Genomic DNA, 18,948 nt, shown 5'->3' with positions numbered 1-18,948 from the left:
TAGCGTACGACCTCAGGAGACTTCCTGCCAAACTGCTTCGCATCTTCCTTATCCTTCTCACTAGTCCCCGACTTACTTTCTGGCTTTGCCGGCGGACTTTCTCCGCCCTCTCGACTACCCTTCTGGGAGCTCTACTCGGGGTACACTTTGCTTTGTGTGTTAACGCATATTCATCCGCTAACTTAGCAGTTGCCGCTAAGGTTTCTGCCTCTTTCTCATCTAGATATGGCCTCATACCTTCAGGACACAACTTTTAAATTACTCAATCAGTATTAGCTGTAGCAGTTTGTCATAATCCCCAGTGACCCCTTTCGAGGCGCACCAACGCTCACAATACTCTGCATCTCACGGGCAAACTCTAAATACATGTGGCCCCACTGCTTCCTCACATTCTGGAACCTTCGTCGGTATGCCTCCGGGACCAACTCATAAATCCTGAGTATATCTTCTTTTACCACATCTTACCTATGGCCATCTTCTGCTGACAACGCTGAGTAAGCTTGCTGAGCCTTCCCCTTAAGCACGCTCTGGAGTAAAACAGCCCACTTATCCCTCGGCCAGTCCTGACTTGCAGCGACTTTTTCAAAATGTAGAAGGTACCGATCAACATCGGCCTCCTCAAATGGGGGAACCAACCTAACCTCCTGGGTCGCCCTGAACCTTTAACGTTGGTCCGGCATTTGGCCCCTCTCTAGCGCTATCCTTAACTTCTCCAGCTCAACCTCCCTTTCCTTCTGCTTCTCTCTCTCTTCCTGTTCTAGCTGCCTTTCTCTCTCTTCCCTTTCTAGCTGCTTTACTCGGAACTCATGCTTGAGCCTTAATTTTTCCATCTGCAGCTGCACCGCCTCCCCACCAGGTTTGCTCATAGACACCACCTCCAGCTCTCCATGGGGAAACACATCTTTATATACATAATGCTCAACAATGGCTCTGTGCATCTCCGCTCTCCTCATTGTCTGCTTCCCTTTCAAAAGATTCAACCATTTTGTAACAGTCACCAATTCTGATTTCTTGGCATCCTCCAATGCCTCCAAGGTTGGCACCTTTAGAAATTCCTCAATCTCCATTTCTGCTGTTTGCCTTTTTTTTTTATTCGGGAATTTAACCCAATCAATTTAACCGGTCCCAATTATGGCGTTCAAAATCCCAGACGAGCCCCCACTTATGTTACGTACCCTGTAACTGGGTTGTCAAACCAGCAGAAATGGAACACTCGTTGGAGTCTGTGATTACTAGGAACTAATAAAGTTTTATTAAAGGAATGAGTAATACAGTACATTAACCGCAAGGATATAAATGTAACAGGTTAGCAATGATAGTATACACATATACACAGAAATAGGGTAATAGGAATCAACCAAGCTCTATCGCAGTCTAGGGGTAAAATGATCAGTCTTAAGGTGAAGCAGTGTTCAGTTCAGTCTAGTGTAGTTTGAAGTAATCATTGTTGTTGTACTGTTGGAGAGAGAGAGAGGGAGAGTGAGAGATACAGTTGGTTTCAGGCAAACCTTTCGATGCCTTCTGATCCTGCTGTGGTCACTGACTGTGACCCCTCCATTCTGGATGCGATCGCTCTTCCGTGTTGAACCCAGCACCCAGGCAAGGGCGGACACACACCAGATTCCCACCGATCATACCTTTACACCCTGTGAGCGTCTGACCGATTCCCGCGAATCGGTCCTCCAAACTCCCACCAACTTGTAGGGCACGATGAGCTTTCCAGGGTCTCGTGGCATGTGTCCCGTGCCCTAGCAAACCCATTATTTTTATCCCCCGATGGGGTATCACCTGTCCATGAAACTTCATACTTCCTATTGTCTCAGCACGATTTGTTAGTGAACAGTTCAGATTCAAAGCAAACTGTCTGTGGCAGACGCCACATACTGAATTATGTGTCTCTCTCTCTCATTAATCTCTCTCCTCTCTTATTAGCATTTTGAATGGTTCTCCGTTGTCTCTCATTATCTCTCTCATTCGCATCATCCGTTCTGTCGCTCTGCTTGTCTTCACACATGACAACAGCGATTGCCAAGGGCTCCAAGGCAATATCAAATGATAAAGAGCTTAAAGGACAGCCCTGTCTAGTACCTCAAAAAGGCCTAAAAAAGGGGGATCTCTGATTATTAGTAAGTACAGAAGCCAAAGGTGTATGATATAACAATTTAATCCAAGATATGAATTTTGGGCAAAAATTAAATTTCTCAAGGATGTATATATAAATATTCCCATTCAACTCTATCAAATGCCTTCTCAGTGTCAAGTGAAATAACACATTCTGAAGTTTTAGATGAAGAAGTATATACAATGTTCATCAACCTCCTAACATTAAAATATGAATAACAATTTTTAATAAATCTTGTCTGGTTGTCAGAGACAATCTATGGCAATACATTTTCCAATCTAATTGCTAATATTTTGGAAAAAAAATGGAGTCCACATTTAACAAGGATATAGGACTATAGGATGCACATTCAGTGGGGTCTTTATCTTTTTTAGGAATTAAAGAAATAGATGCTTTATAAAAAGATTGTAGTAATTTATGTACAAATAAGGCATCCTTCAAAATTCTACATAACCAAGGAGAAAGTAGACTTGAAAAAGATTTTAAAAATTCTACTGTATACCTATCTGGTGCTTGACCAGAATTCACAGAGGAAATTACTTTCTTTATTTCTTCTTCAGTAATGGGTGCATCTAATGTTAAACATTCATTAAGTGGTAATTTCAGAATATTCAATTTTCTTAAAAATTCATGCATTATGGTATAATCATCAGGAAATTCTGATTGGTATGAAGAGGTATAGAATTCTTGAAAAGATTTATTAATTTTGTCACAGTCAACTGTCAAATACCGTCACATTTACAAACTTTAATAATCTGATGTTTAGCTGAAGCATCTTTTAATTGGTTGGCCAGTAATTTACCCGATTCATCACCATGTATATAAAATTGACTCTTAGTTTTAAGTAATTGATCTTCAATTGGGGATTTTAATAACAAACTGTATTGCATCTGAAGTTCAACTCTCATTTTGTAAAACTCCAAATTAGGAGCAGCAGAATATTTTTTATCAATTTCTTTAATCTTATTAACCAATGTACGTATTTCATTATGAATTTGTTTTTTTCAATCCAGCACTATATGAAATAATTTGCACCACAGATATATACTTTAAAAGTGTCCCTCAGGAAATTTCTTGTGTAAAATTAGTTGAGAAGAAAAACACAATCTGTTCTTTATTAGAGTTAACAAAGTTTAAGTCCTGAAGCAGAGTGGAATTGAACCACCATTGTCTAGCAATGAAAGTTACATCAGTTAATTTGATTGACAGTTTCAGGGGTACATGATCAGAGACGGCAATTGCATCATACTCACAAGCAGTAGCAGATAAAAGTAATCGAGAATCAATAAAATGTAATCAATTCTTGAGTATTTATGATAAACATGAGAAAAGAATGAGAACTCTTTATCATTAGGATATAAAAGCCTCCAAACTTCTAAAATTCTGGAGTCAACTAAAAAGGAATTAATTAATGTAGCATATTTGTTTGGAAGTGCCTGACTGGGCGCAGACCTGTCCATTGAGGGATTCAGGTAACAGTTAAAATCTCCGCTCGTTATCAATGTATATCCATTTAAATTAGGAAGAGATGCAAATAAATGCTTAAAGAATTCAGGATAATTGGTATTTGGTGCATAGATATTAATCATAACAACTTTTTGCTTATAAAGTAAACCAGTAATTAACAGATATCTACCATTCGGGTCTGAAATTGTTTCATAGTGAACAAATGAAATCAAGGAATTTATGAAAATAGAGACCCCTTTCATCTTATCCTGTGAATTGGAGTGAAATTGTAACCTTTCCAAAACCTAAAAAAATGCTGATTCCTTACATGCGTTTCCTGGGCAAAAATAATCGGAGCATTCAATTTATGAAAAACTTTAAAAATCTTCATCCATTTAATCGGATGATTCAAGCCATTCGTATTCCATGAAACAAAGTTAATAATATTATCCATTGTACTTGATTAAACCGTATGGTGTGTAAAGGGTTAACCTTACTGCATAGGAAACTCATGAATCAGGAAGAGGGAAAAAAGTTTAAAGAGGAACCGGAAGTCACGACAATTCAGACATATTTGTAGTTTCAGATCAACCCAAATGGAAAAAATTAAACTACATTAGTCCCACCCTCACCCACAAAGGCCCTAAAACTGGCCAATAGACAGACAGAAAGCTATCTAGACACATCCCTACCCCCATCTCTCTTGAAGGCAAGTCTCCAAAATTGAAAAGAATTCAAAACACCACCCATTGTCAAAATATTGAGAAGAGAATGCTATAGAAAAACCAAACAAATGTTAAAAAACAGCCGTTTGCAAAACATTTTGAAAGGCAAGATCTTAGAAAGTGAAACAGAATACAATCTTATTAATATTTCAAGAAAAAAATCAATCACCAAATCAGATTCTTAATTATTTTCAAAAACAAACAATTAAAAATAATAAAATAAAATAGTAAAGGGAGAAAAAAAAGAACTTTAACATAAAAGCATGATAAATATCCATACTCCAAAACAAAGTACGAGCATTATTAAACCAAGGGCAAAATTCTTCAAACTTTAAAAGTCCAAATCTATGAACTGGTTATTAACTTATAAACCAAATGAATACGGCCATGAGGAAACAGTAAATCTATTAGACGGCTGAGATTGAACATTGATCCTTAAGGAATTGATGAGCTTCGTCCGCGGATTTGAACCATTTATGTGATTTATCAGGCAAAACAAACCTTAGGTGAGCTGGAAATAGCAAACACGAGGAAATCTGCAGACGCTGGAATTTCAAGCAACACACATAAAAATTGCTGGTGAACGCAGCAGGCTAGGAAGCATCTATAGGAAGAGGTACAGTCGACGTTTTGGGTGGAGACCACATCCCATTCCCATTCTGATATGTCTCTCTACGATCTCCTCTACTGTCAAGATGAAGCCACACTCAGGTTGGAGGAACAACACCTTATAATCCGTCTGGGTAGCCTCCAACCTGATGGCATGAACATCGACTTCTCTAACTTCCGCTAATGCCCCACCTCCTCCTCATACCCCATCCATTATTTATTTTTTTATTTTTCCTCTCTCCTTTTTCTCCCCCCCCCCTCTCTCTCTCTCTCTCTCACTATACTCCTTGTCTATTCTCTGGGCATCCCTCCTCCCTCTTTCTTTCTCCCTAGGCCTCCCGACCCACGATCCTCACATATCCCTTTTGCCAATCAGCTTTCCAGCTCTCAGCTCCATCCGTCTCTCTCCTGTCTTCTCTGATCATTTTGGATCTCCCCCTCCCCTCCCACTTTCAAATGTCTTACTATCTCTTCTTTCAATTAGTCCTGAAGAAAGGTCTCGGCCCAAAACGTTGACTGTACTTCTTTCTATAGATGCTGCCTAGCCTGCTGTGTTCACTGGAAATAGCAGAGCTGGTTGGAACTTACTTTGATAGCGCTTGGACATCTCCAGTTCAAAAAGTGATCTTTCTCGCATTATCTCAGGATGGTAATCTTCAACCAAACGAAACTTGAGTTCTCTGTGTTCAATAACCCCTTTCCCTCCTTCCATTTCCATTACCGGCTTCCTTACCTTTGGCTAATGCCTTTTTCCCTCTGGTACTTATTTCCAGCAATTAAAAATTAAAGTTCAAGCATATAAAAGTGTTATAAATACTTTTAATATAGATAGTAAAAGAGTGATAAAAAGATTGCAAAATGAATGGAGCAAAGCCAAAATGCGACTTACTCTGTCTAGGTCCCAAGAGAATCCTCCGACTATTTTCTAAATGGAGAGAAGATACAAAAATCTGAGGTGCAAATGGACTTGGGATTCCTTGTGCAGGATTCTCTAAAGGTTAATTTGCAGGTTGAGTCAGTGGTGAGGAAGACATTCATTTCAAGAGGACTAGAATATAAAAGCAAGAAGGTAATGTTGAAACTTTATAAAGTACTGCTGAGGCCTCACTTGATGTATTGTTAGCAGTTTTGGGCCCCTCAGAAAAGATGTGGTGAAACTGGAGAGTGATCAGAGGAGGTTCAGGAAAATGATTCCAGGATTAAACAGCTTGTCATACGACGATCGTTTGACGGCTTTGGGACTGTATTCACTGGAACTTAGAAGAATCAGGGGTGATCTTTTTGAAATCAATCGAATGGTGAAAGGCCTTTACAGAGTGGATGTGGAAAGGAAGTTTCCTATGGTGGGAGTGTCTAAGACCAGAGGACACAACATCAAAATAGAGGGGCATCCTTTTAGAATTGAGGCGAGGAGGAATTTCTTTAGCCAGAGTGGTAAATCTGTGAATTTGTTGCCACAGGCAGCTGTGGAGGCCAAGTCATTACGTATACTTGAGGAAGATGTAACAAAACACATTGATGAAGGTAGAGCAGTAGATGTAGTGTATATGGATTTTAGCATGGCATTTGTTGAGGTACTCCACGCAAGGCTTATTGAGAAAGTAAGGAGGCATGGCATCCAAAGGGACATTGCCTTGTGGATCCAGAATTAGCTTGCCCACAGAAGGCAAAGAGTGGTTGTAAACGGGTTATGTTCTGCATGGAGGACGGTGACCAGTGGTGTGCCTCAGGGATCTGTTCTGGGACACCAACTCTTCATGATTTTTATAAATTATCTGGATGAGGAAGTGGAGGGATGTGTTAGTAAATTTGCTGATGACACTAAGTTTGGAGGTGTTGTGAATAGTCTGGAGGGCTGTCAGAGGTTACAGCGGGACATCAATAGGATGCAAAACTGAGCTGAGAGGTGGCAGGTAGAGTTCAACCCAGAGAAGTGTGAGGTGTTTCATTTTGGTACGTCAAATATGATGGCAGAATATAGTACTAATGGTAAGACTCTTGGCAGCGAGGAGGATCAGAGGGATCTTGGCTCTGAATCCATAGGTCACTCAAAGTTGCTACACAGGTTGACTCTGTGATTAAGGTGGTATATGGTGCATTGGCTTTCATCAACCATGGAATTGAGTTTAGGAGCCGAAAGGTAATGTTGCAGCTATATAGGACCCCGGTCGGACCCCACTTGGGGTACTGTGCTCAGTTCTGGTGGCTTTACTACAGGAAGGATGTGAAAACTACAGAAAGGGCGCAGAGGAGACTTGCAACGATGTTGCCTGGATTGGGGAGCATGCCTTATGACAATAGGTTGAGTGAACTCGGCCTTTTCTCCTTGGAGCGACGGAGGATGAGAGGTGACCTGATAGAGGAGTATAAGATGATGAGAGGCATTGATCGTGTAGATAACCAGAGCTTTTTCCCGGGGCTGAAATGGCTAACACAAGGTGGCACAGTTTTAAGGTACATGGGAGTAGGTACAGAGGAGATGTCAGGGGTAAGTTTTTTACGCAGAGAATGTTGAGTGCATGGAATGGGCTGCTGGTGACAGTGGTGGAGGTGGATACAATGGGGACTTTTAAGAGACTCCTGGATAGGTACATGGAGCTTAGAAAAATAGAGGGCAATGGGTAACCCTAGATAATTTCTAAAGTAAGGACATGTTCGACACAGCTTTGTCGGCCAAAGGGCCTGTATTATGCTGTAGGTTTTCTATGTTTCTATATTCCAAGTTCCCTGTTCCTGATTGTCTCATATTCACTATGGATGTCCAGTCCCTATACATTTCTTTCCCTCATCAGGATGGATCTAAAGCTCTCTGCTTCTTTCTGGACAACAGACCTAAACAGTTCTGCTCCACCACCACCCTGCTTTCTTTGGCAGAACTGTTTCTCCTTTGGCTTATCCGAATTTCTCCAAACCTAAGATGTACCCATGGGCACCCACGAAGAACCCAACTATGTCTGAATTTCCATTATATACAAGCCTACACTGGTAACCCTCCCCAACTCTTTGTATGTTACATTGAAGACTGCATTGGTGCTGCTTCCTGCACCCATGCTGAGCTCATCTGATTCATCAACTTTGCCTCCAACTTCCACCCTGCTGCTAAATTTACTTGGTCCAAGCTGGACAACTCTCTCCTCCTTCTCAATCTCGCTGTCTCCATCTCTGGAGTTAGTCAATCTACTGATATTGTTTATAAACCTAGTGACTCTCCCAGCTATCCTGACAATACTGCAGCTTTTCCCATTGGGTTCCCCTTGTCCTTACCTATCATCCCACAAGCCTCTGTATCGAGCATATCATTCTCTGTAACATTCACCATTTCCAATGGGTTCCCACCACTAAGCACATCTTTCTATACCACTAGACCCCACCACATCCTACCCATAGAGATTGGTCTTTACATGCCTTCCTTGTCCAGTCATCCCTCTCCACTGATTTCCCCGCTACAACTTATCCCTGCAAACGGGCGTGCTAAACATGCCCCTACCCCTCCTCCCTCATCACCATTCAGGGAGGATCAGTCCTTCCAGGTGACACAACACCTCACCTGCGAGTCTGTCGGTGTCATCTACTGCATCGGGTACTCACAGTGTGGCCTCTTGTACATGAGAGAAACCTAATGTAGAATGGGAACCATTTTGTTGAGGACCTTCGCTCTGTCTATCACTAAATGTGGGATTTACCGGTGATAACCTATTTCAGTTCAACTTCCCATTCCCATTCGGAAATGTCTGTCCATGGCCTCCTCTAGTGCCATGATGAGGCCACACTCAGGTTGGAGGAGCAACACCATTATATTTTGTAACTTGAAAACATAAAACTAATCAGAAGAATAACATGGGGAGACGGTGACAAATGTTTACTCTTCGGTTTTAATTTTATTGAGGCGGGCACTTATGAAGTGGTGATGTGATGTCGTATGACATTCATCCACTATTACATATAACCTGTATCTAATTATTAATAGATTATTAAATAAAACATAGAATGTTTAGTCAAACAATATATTTGCAATATTACTCAAACACACACACACACACGTACTGTTTACTGCAGAATACAACTGCTGTATAGACATCCACAGAATAGCTTGTGAGTTGTTGGTTCTGGAGTGTGTTGCTTTACGACGTACAAGGAGGAAACTGCTGAATTTCTGAATCAAGTTTCAAAGTACATTTATTATCAAAGAATGTATGAATCATGCAATCTAGAGATTTGTTTGCTTACAGGCAACCGCAAAGCAAGAAACCCAAAAGAACCCAATGAAAATAAAATAAAATAAAGATCAACACCTGGTGTACAGAAAGAGGGAGAAGAAACACAAATCATGCAAACATGAGAAGAGAGCAACAGCATTCTGAACCAAAATGAGTCCTTCGCTCCAAACCCCAGAGCAGCCCGCAGTAGGCCCAAAGCCTCGGTATCAGTTCATTATATTAGTGGGTACAGAGCACAACTGCCAGGGCAGTCTTCATAGCCCCAGCACCATGGAGAGGGGTGGGCATCACAGGAGTGTGAGTGATATCGGCTGTCGCCTCCAATTCTGACAGGCTGTCTTTTCAGTATATCTGGGCTGGTGTTTAAATTATCCAAACAGTGTTTCATACCTCGCACTAGGACCCAGGCGAATCTGCAGTGAAAGGCTCCAAGCCTAGACCACACTATCTAGCGACTAGCTCCATGCCCAGATTTCGCTGCCCATCCCAAAGTCACTCTTAATTTCTCCAAATTGCCTTGGTGTCCAGAGCAATAAAAACTCGCACATTGGACAGTCGTACAGGCGTCAAAACTTCCCTGGCATGATATCTCCTCTCCGAATTGCTCACTGCATTGGGGTCAATTCTACAACGTACCAGTACAGTTCACCTCTCAAATACACTTTGCCTCCACTCACCTCTTCATTGTTTGCGGTGCTAATTTACCACAATTTACTTCAGAAAAGGGCTTATTTGCTATGTTTTTAGCTGGATTTCTTGCCTTTTGACTGACCAGTGCAGCTACCACACGTTTTGGTAGCAGATTCAGTGTTAGAATAGTGTGTTCTGCTGACATTGATCGCAGTGCAGTCTTTAGACTCTGGACAAACCTCTCCACTGAACCATTTGTAGCTGGGTGGTACAGTGCAGATGTGCTTTGTCTTAATCAAGAGGAAATTACAAATCATTTGTAAATTTTTTAGGTAGTTCCTTTTCCAAGTGTAAACAGGACAATCATCAGCATTTGCATGATTTGTCATCCTCTTGATATCAATCTTGTACACACATAATTTTGTCCTCCAAGAATCAGAGCCCATCTTTGCATTTGTGCTGCTGTTGTTAGTGGAATATTCTTCTGTGGATTGAAAATGATTATTATCAGTTTTTGATAATCAGTAATGATGGTAAACTCTCTTCCATACAGTAGTGGTAGTGGTTATACTGTTTTACACTGCAAACCAGACTCAAGGCTTCTCTGTCAATCTGTGCATTATTTTGCTCTTCAGCGGTCAGGGAACATAACACAAAGGCTGTGGAGCATTCACTTCCTTCACTCATAACATTTGATTTGACTGCACCTGTACCCTAAAGTGAGACATCACAGGCAAGCTTCACTGGATGAGGTGGATCATAATGTGTGAGTACAGTGTCTGATGTCACCATCTGTTGGTCAGCCTCTGTGAAGTTCAGAGCTAAAATGCTTCCCTCCAGAAAGGTTCACGAAGATCTACTTTTAGGACTGGGTAGGTGGTGACCTTAACATCACCATAGATCCTGTTAGACCCATTCTTCTAGTCTACTGGAACTACTGCTGTTACCCATGGACTCCACTCAACCTTGAAAATACTTATATAGTCTCCAGCCGATCTAGTTCACTGAATCCATTATCATGAATGGTAAAAGGAACTGGATGGGCTTTGTCACACTTTGTGTGGCATAACATTATTTCACTGTTGATTTGTCTGAGTTTTCCAGTGCTATCCTTGAACATTGCTGTGGCATCATCCAGCACCTTTCTCAATTCATTTTCTGTTGCCCCGATGGCAGAAGATGTGGCATGCAAGTAGTGGATATATCTCCAGTCAAATTGTAGTTGTCTCAGCCACTTATCCCCACAATGCTGGCCCTCCTGTTTTTACCACATACAAACTCAATGTGGCTTGTTGGTTGTTGCATCTCACTGTTACAATTGTCACTCCAACTGGAGTTATCTTTTCTCCAGTATAAGTTCTTAGGTGGATGTCTGAGGGCCAGACATGCTTTGTGACCTACTTTGTTGCATTTTCTGCAAGTTTCATGTTTAATCCTGTAATGGTCTGGTGTATGTAAGTCAATGCCACAATGGTCACACAATTCGATTGGTTGGTCTGGTTTCTGCAATTTTGTTGACACTCACTTTCATTCCTGGATGCAACTCAATCATGTCTCTGTCTGCTGTTTCATTTGATATAGTGATTTCAACAGCTCTTTTAAATGTGATTCAGTTTGGAGCCATTTTTTAATGACTTCCTGAAGTGCCTTTCCATTGACCTTTAATGATGTCACAATCAGATCTTTACAGATATTGAAGGGCAAACACACCCACTAGTTTGTACACAGCGATATTGCATACACGGTGACCTTATAATGTCCACACAGTCTGACACTGGGCTATTGATTGACAGGTGAGCATCATTCAGACACCTGGAAATAACTTCTCGACTCCTCTTCAAATTAGGATCACATGTCATTTATGTCCACCTGTTTCATATTTTTAATGGATTGGCACTCCCTCAGTCAGGCACAAATGTTCCTTAGAAATGGATAAGAAATATTTTAGAAAGAAAAGCAACAAAGGGGAAAGTTGTCTGTAGAACTACAGCAGGGTTCAGTGACAGGCCTCTTAAATATTTTATCCACAGCAAACCATTAGCTCATTGTATTGATGTTGGTGCTGACCAGTTAATCAATGTCATATGCAAACTTCAACACCCTCACTGCGCTCTCTGTAAGGTCCTTCAGTGCATCGGTCAGTATTGTGTAGGTCATGAGAAATGATGATCCTGCTCCAAAAATGGAACCAATGACAGGGATGGAGGCAAGACCAACTTCCAAAGCTGAAATGGCAACAACTGTAGCATCGTAACCTAACCTTACAATTATATTTGTATCTATTGCCCTTAGCAGGGGAGATTTAACTATCGCCTTAAGTTCTCCCACAGGTTTATTTGTGATATTGGCCAGTCTTTGAAGTGAGGCATCATCCAGACACAAACATTTACAGAAATGGACTATTGCCCCAATCAATATGCTGATATCACAAGCAGCAGAGAGATCAGGAATGGGGACTGCTCTCACAGCTCCTGAAAGCGTTGCCAACATCCAGACATGTTTCTGCAGCATTTTCTTTTTCTTTTGAATAATCTCCAGACATTGATATGGATAGGCCAGGACAAAGATACTTTTCATTAACTGACTGAAATCATATCGATTCTGTTCAAAACTGGATATCAGGAACACAGACGGGGTTAGAATCCCCACTTCTTTCAAATTCTTTAAACAGTCATTCCGAATAAATTCCAGTTCTATTTCCTCATTAATTTCCAACCCTCCTTTTCTCATTGAATCAAAATCAGCATCAATCTTAGTGCGGACAAAATAGAATTTCTTCCCGAGCCGTTTAATTTCTTTTGCAAGTTTTGCCTCATTTTCTTTGAAACGACAAGATGATATTATGATGAAGAAATTATATTTTTCAAATTTGATTTGCTTGAGATATTTATCAGCTGGAAATTTTGCGGTCCCGATCCCTGGCAGGTCCCAGTAACGGACATTGGAGAAATTGGGATGTGGGTATTTGATTGGTTCCATTGTAGTTTCAGTGAGCCCAACTTCAGCAGCTCCATCATCACTGTTTCGAAGTCCTCTCATGGCATTGATGAAGGTAGATTTTCCTGCACCTGTTTCTCCCATCACTGCGATGTTAAGCTCTGTCTTATTCAGTTCTGATACCCTCTGCTCTATAAGAGACGTAGCTTTTTCTACCCCACCTGTTTCAAAGTCGGAATTCAGTTTGCTGAGCTCTTCCTTTGTGAAGAATGTGAGATTCTCAGACTGAGCCACCTGTGGACTGAAAGGAAACATATTCCATTATCATTTCTAATTATTAAAAACTTCCATTTCTTCAGATCCCCATTTTCTTGTCATCTATCTCATTTAGGGTAACTTGTAGTGACCAGTTACCCAAAAATCAGCAGGTCTTTGAGATGGAGTGGTAAGTGCCACATGCAGGTAAACCTACAGGACCACAAAGATTGCTTGTAAATTTCATGTGGATAACATCACAGGTCAGGCTGCAACCTGCCTCTCTAGAACTATGAGTATTGGAAATCTCTCCATACAACCTCATGATATCAGTGCAGAAGTTCTTATGCGACAGCTGCCAGTTCAACCAATATCAACTCCATCATAAATGACCTTCCTTTCTCTACAAGGTCAGATGACAGAGGTTTGCTGATATACAAGATTCAATTCACTTCATAATGAAAACTAAACAAATTCATGCCTGCTGTAACAAAGTGACCTGGGGGGGTGGGGGTGCAGTGACACTGTACTGCAAGTGGTGCAGCGGACTGACACCACCAGTGACCTGGCTTCACTCCTGGTCTCTCGTGCTGTCTGTGTGGAGTCTGCATGTTCTCCTGTGACCAAGTCAATTTCCCACGGGTGATCCTGCCACCCTACGTTAGTTGTTAGGTTAATGTTCCCCTGTAAATTGCTTGTCACGCAAGTGGGGTTGGGAAAGTTGGAAACTTGATGTGTATGTGAGAGAGAATTTGTTAGATGGAAATAAGCAGGTGCATGGGAAAGGTGGGAATGCTCAGTGTGGGGGGGGGTGGAGGGTGGCAACAAAGATGAGTCTGGGTGTGATAAAGAAAAACAAAATGTACAAGTAATTTGAAAAGATGAAAAAGCTGTAAAAATTTCATGTCTGGCATAAACAAAGACTAGTAACATATTTGTAACAAATGTACCAGGCTGTGACCATCTGCAAACAAGGATAATCTAATCACCTACTCTTGACACCAATACCACACAGACTTGTCACTGTGTGCCACATACACATCCCCTACACTGTTTCTTCTTGGCTACTCTGACAGCAACTCACAACCCCTGATCTCCACTAATAAAACAGGGCATTATTGATCAGGGACAATATCACAGCTGCTCTCAGAGGGAGTGGATAATGGGTGGCTTATCCACTGAGCCCATAAGGGTAAAGCTCAAGGTGCAAATACTCTATCTGGATCACATTATCAAGCTCTCAGTAGCAAACAAGATATTGAGGAACCAACATGCAGGCCGATTAGGAAAACCTGCAAAAACAACAGGTTTGTTTGATTGGGTAACTGCAACTTCACCAAAATAGACTGGGGTCTTCTTTGTGCAAGAGAAGTAGACAAGGCAGAATTGTTAAGTGCATCAAGAGAGATTCTTAAAACAGTATGTCAGTAGTCCAATTAGAGCAGGGGCCATAGTAGACTTGATATTGGGAAATGTGACTGGTCAGCCAACTGATCATTCAGTGGGGGAAATTAACAGGAATCAGTGATTAAAATACCTTAAAGTATAGATATTGCAAGAAAGCGTTAAATAAGGGGGAGAAAATTTCTCAGTGTTTTGAGCAGGAACTAGGAGGAGTTATTCAGGAACAGGTGTTCCTGGGCAAATCTCTTCCGTGTAGGGTGTTTAATGGCCAACTTCAGAGTATGGGATTGATATGATCCAGTAAATTGGAAGGATAAGGGTGGTAAGTTAGGGGAGTATTTGAAAGAGGTCAAGAAGAAAAAGGAAACAAATGTTCAATTATGAAGTTAAAATAATCAAAAAGAGACTCCTCGAGTGAGAGAAGAACTCAAGAAGAGAATTAAGTGAGCCAGAAGGGGCCATAAAAAGTCCTTGGCACGTTAGATCAAAGGGAATTCCAAGGAATTCTGTACATATATCAAGTGGAAGAGAATAACTAAGGATAGCGTAGGACTAGTCAAGGACAGATGATGAGATACAGTATGCTTGAAGGTGGATGATGCAGAGAAATCCTAAATGACTACCAGAGAAAATGCTGGGGAAATGCAGCAGATCATACAACATCTGTGCCTGATCTACTGAGTTCCTATAGGATTTTGCGTATTGATCCTGATCTCCTGCATCTACAGTCTCTCTAGTGTCTTGTAAATGAGTACCTACAGAAAGTATCCAACAAGGGGAAAGTCATACAGAACAGTGTGGGACATGTTAATATGCTGGGGAATTTTGAGACAACGAGAAAGGTGATGTTCTATCTGTTGACGAATGTTAAGGTGGAAGGGGTGGTGGTGGCTACAGATATGATTGAACAGTTTAAGGCATTCTTTGATAAGTGGACGAATAGAGAGATATGGACCCTGTCCAGGCAGAATGAAACTTGGAGGCAGAGGGATGAAGTAAAGAGCTAGAAAGTTGACTGGTGAAAGACAGAAGGTGATGGAAGAAAGAAAAGGGGGGAGGAGCACCAGAGGGAGGAGATGGATGGGCAAGGAGAAAAGGTAAGGGAGGGAAAGGGGGATGGGAAATGGGGTGGGAGGGTGGGAGGCATTACTGGAAATTTGAGAAATAGATGTTCATTAGATCTATTTGGAGGCTACCCAAATGGAATTAAAGTGTAGTTCCTCCAAACTAAGTGTGGCCTGATCATGACAGTGGAGGAGGCCATGGATAGACATATCAGAATGGGAATGGGAAGTGGAATTAAAATGGGCGACCACTCAGAGAATATGGAACTGATACGTTCTAGACAGTTGGAAGGATACAGTGGCATGCAAAAGTTTGGGCACCCCGGTCAAAATTTCCGTTACTGTGAATAGCTAAGCGAGTAAAAGATGACCTAATTTCCAAAAGGTGTAAAGTTAAAGATTTCTTTAATATCTTAAGCAAATTTACTTTTTTATTTCCATCTTTTACAGTTTCAAAATAACAAAAAAGTAAAAGGTCCCGAAGAGTCTTTCAGTTTTTGTCTGGGGGATTTTTTGCCCATTCTTCCTTGCAAAAGGCTTCTAGTTCTGTGAGATTTTTGAGCTGTCTTGCATGCACTGCTCTTTTGAGGTCTATCCACAGATTCTCGATTCTGCTTAGGTCAGGGAACTGTGAGGGCCATGGCAAAACCTTCAGCGTGCACCTCTTGAGGTGTGTTTAGACCGTCACACCGTCTGTAAAAAAGCTGAAGATGAAAAGAGGATGGCTTCTACAACAAGATAATGATCCTAAACACACCACAAAATCCACAATGGACTACCTCAAGAGGCACAAGCTGAAGGTTTTGCCATGGCCTTCACAGTCCCCCCAACCTAAACATCATCGAATATCTGTGGATAGACCTCAAAAGAGCAGTGCATGTAAGACGGCCCAAGAATCTCACAGAACTAGAAGCCTTTTGCAAGGAAGAGTGGGCGAAAATAGATAGATAGATAGATATACCTTATTGATCCGGAGGGAAATTTGGTTTCCTTTTTTTTCTTGTTACAGCCACACCAACCAAGAATAGAGCGTAAGTATAGCAATACAAAAAACCACAACAGTCAAACAACAAAATGCAAAACTATGCCAGATGGGAAATAAGTCCAGGACCTGTCAATTGGCTGGTCACCCAAACAAGAACTGAAAGGCTCTTAGCAGGCTACAAAAAACATTTACAAGCTGTGATACTTAAGGGGGTGTTACTAAGTACTAACCATGCAGGGTGCCCAAACATTTGCTTCTGGACCTTTTCCTTATTTCTTATTTTGAAACTGTAAAAGATGGAACTAAAAAAGTATTCTTGCTTAAAATATTAAAGAATAGAATGAGGTGGAGGATAAATGCGTGGCTGAGGGATTGGAGCACGAGGCAGGGATTCAGATTTCTGGATCACTGGGGTGTCTATTGGGGCAGATGTGACTTGTACAAAAAGGACGGGTTGCACTTGAATCCCAGGGGGACCAATATCCTGGCAGGGAGGTTTGCTAAGGCTACTGGGGAGAGTTTAAACTAGAATTGTTGTGCGATGGGAACCAAACTGAAGAGACGGGGGAAGATGCGGTTGGCTCACAAATAGAGAAAGCTAGGGGACAGTGTGTGACGGAGGATAGGCAGGTGATAGAGAAGGGATGCGTATTGGAAAACATTGTAACACTATAGTGAAACCACTGATTGTTTTCTAAGTATTTACTTAAGTGTGCTTCTATTACATATCAAGTGTTTATTCAAGTATTCATTATGCTTTCATTGTGTATCAAGTGTTTATTCAGGTGTTTACTATGCCTTTACTACACATTAAGTGTCTGTTATTGAATGCGTAGGGATTCCAACGGTATTTTACAAAGTAACCATTGATTTACTAGTTAGAATGAAACCTGTGTACTTTTGACCCCTTGAGAAAGTAGAATGTAACCAAGTAGATAGATAAGGGTGGTTGATTTATTAGCTAGAGTGAAACATACAGTGGTATGCTAATGCAGTTAACCCAGAAGGGGGGGCGATAAAGAATGCTGTGTGAAAAAGATCGGCGGGCATTCAGCGGCTAGCTCACTGACTGTCTCAGCTTTAATTTGCAAATTAAAGTTTAAAAACTTCTTGGAGGATCTTCGGCATCTCCTTGTCATTTGTAAAACCACCACACACGCTCAGACTGAAGGTTTGCGATGTGTCTATTTTAACGTAAGGAGTGTTGTGAACAAAGCGGATGAGCTTAGAGCATGGATCAGTACTTGGAGATATGATGTGGTGGCCATTACAGAGATTTGGATGGAGCAGGGACAGGAATGGTTACTTCAAGTACCGGGTTTTAGGTGTTTCAGAAAGGACAGGGAGGGAGGGAGGCAAAAGAGGTGGGGGCGTGGCACTGCTGAAGAGAGATAGTGTCACGACTGCAGAAAAGTTGAACACCAAGGAGGGATTGTCCACGGAGTCTCTGTGGGTGGAGATTAGGAACAGGTAAGGGTCAGTAACTTTACCGGGTGTTTTTTTAAGGCCGCCTAATAGAAACAGGGATATCAAGGAGCAAATTGGGAAACAGATCCTGGAAAGGTGTAATAATAACAGAGTTGTCGTGATGGGAGATTTTAATTTCCCAAATATCGATTGGCATCTCCCAAGAGCAAGATTCAAGATTCAAAGATTCAAAAAACTTTATTGTCGTTCTAACCATACATCAGCTCTGCAGGGCAGAATGAGACAGCGTTTCTCAGGAGCAGTGCAATCATAACATAACAAACACAACACTAAATAATAAACATAACAATAAATAGTAAAACACAACAGCCACATGTCAGTTAAAATCAAGTTATAAGTGTCCAGTGAAAGTTAAAAGTGTCCAAAGCAGAGTCAGGTAGAGCAGCTATTTAGCAGTCTGACTGCCTGTGGGAGGAAGCTGTTTAGTAGCCTTGTGGTTTTAGTTTTGATGCTCCTGTAACGTTTGCCTGATGGCAGAAGATCAAACAGTTCATGGAGAGGGTGTGAGGGGTCTTTAATGATGTACCATGTCTTCTGGAGGCATCGACTCTGAAAGAGGTCTTGGACAGAAGGTAGGGAGACCCCAATAACCTTCTTGGCTCCCCTAACCGCCCTCTGCAAGGGTTTTTTGTCGACAGCACTGCAGCTGGAGTACCAGGTTGTGATGCTGAAGGTCAGCACACTCTCAACCACACCTCTGTAGAATGTAGTTCAGATGTTAGTGGGGAGTGACGCTGTTTAAGCTTCCTCAGAAAGTGCAATCTCTGCTGGGCCTGTTTCACAATCCCAGTGGTGTTCCTGAACCAGGTGAGATTGTCCGAGATCTGCACCCCAAGGAACTTGATGTTTTCCACTCTCTCCACTGTGGAGCCACTGATGCTGAGGGCTGTGTGCTCAGGCTGAGACCGTCTGAAATCGACGGTCATCTCCTTGGTTTTGGTGACATTAAGCATCAAGTTGTTATCACTGCACCAGCTCGCTAGGTGTTTGACCTCCTCCCTGTACATTGTTTCATCATTTTTGCTGATGAGCCCCACCACTGTGGTATCATCAGCAAATTTAATGA

At 41.6% G+C, this 18,948-nt stretch overlaps 2 protein-coding genes across 7 annotated transcripts in view; one reads left to right on the top strand and one right to left on the bottom strand.

Moving 5' to 3' along the window:
- LOC140204100 (interferon-inducible GTPase 5-like) overlaps positions 1-18,948 on the top strand; it is a 628,716-nt gene that overhangs the window by 228,946 nt on the left and 380,822 nt on the right. The gene's annotated exons all lie outside the window — the stretch shown is intronic.
- The window catches only part of LOC140204097 (interferon-inducible GTPase 5-like), a 173,843-nt gene continuing 163,662 nt past the window's right edge, over positions 8,768-18,948 (bottom strand). For all 3 annotated transcript variants that reach the window (XM_072270437.1, XM_072270436.1, XM_072270438.1), the window contains exon 4: positions 8,768-12,987. In XM_072270437.1, the coding sequence (XP_072126538.1) occupies positions 11,820-12,987 (1,168 nt within the window). In that variant the 3' untranslated portion in view covers positions 8,768-11,819. The remainder of the gene's footprint in view (positions 12,988-18,948) is intronic.

Source organism: Mobula birostris, chromosome 10 (assembly GCF_030028105.1).
Source record: "Mobula birostris isolate sMobBir1 chromosome 10, sMobBir1.hap1, whole genome shotgun sequence".
Classification (NCBI taxonomy): Eukaryota; Metazoa; Chordata; class Chondrichthyes; order Myliobatiformes; family Myliobatidae; genus Mobula; species Mobula birostris.
This window is presented reverse-complemented; position numbering and strand designations above follow the sequence as displayed.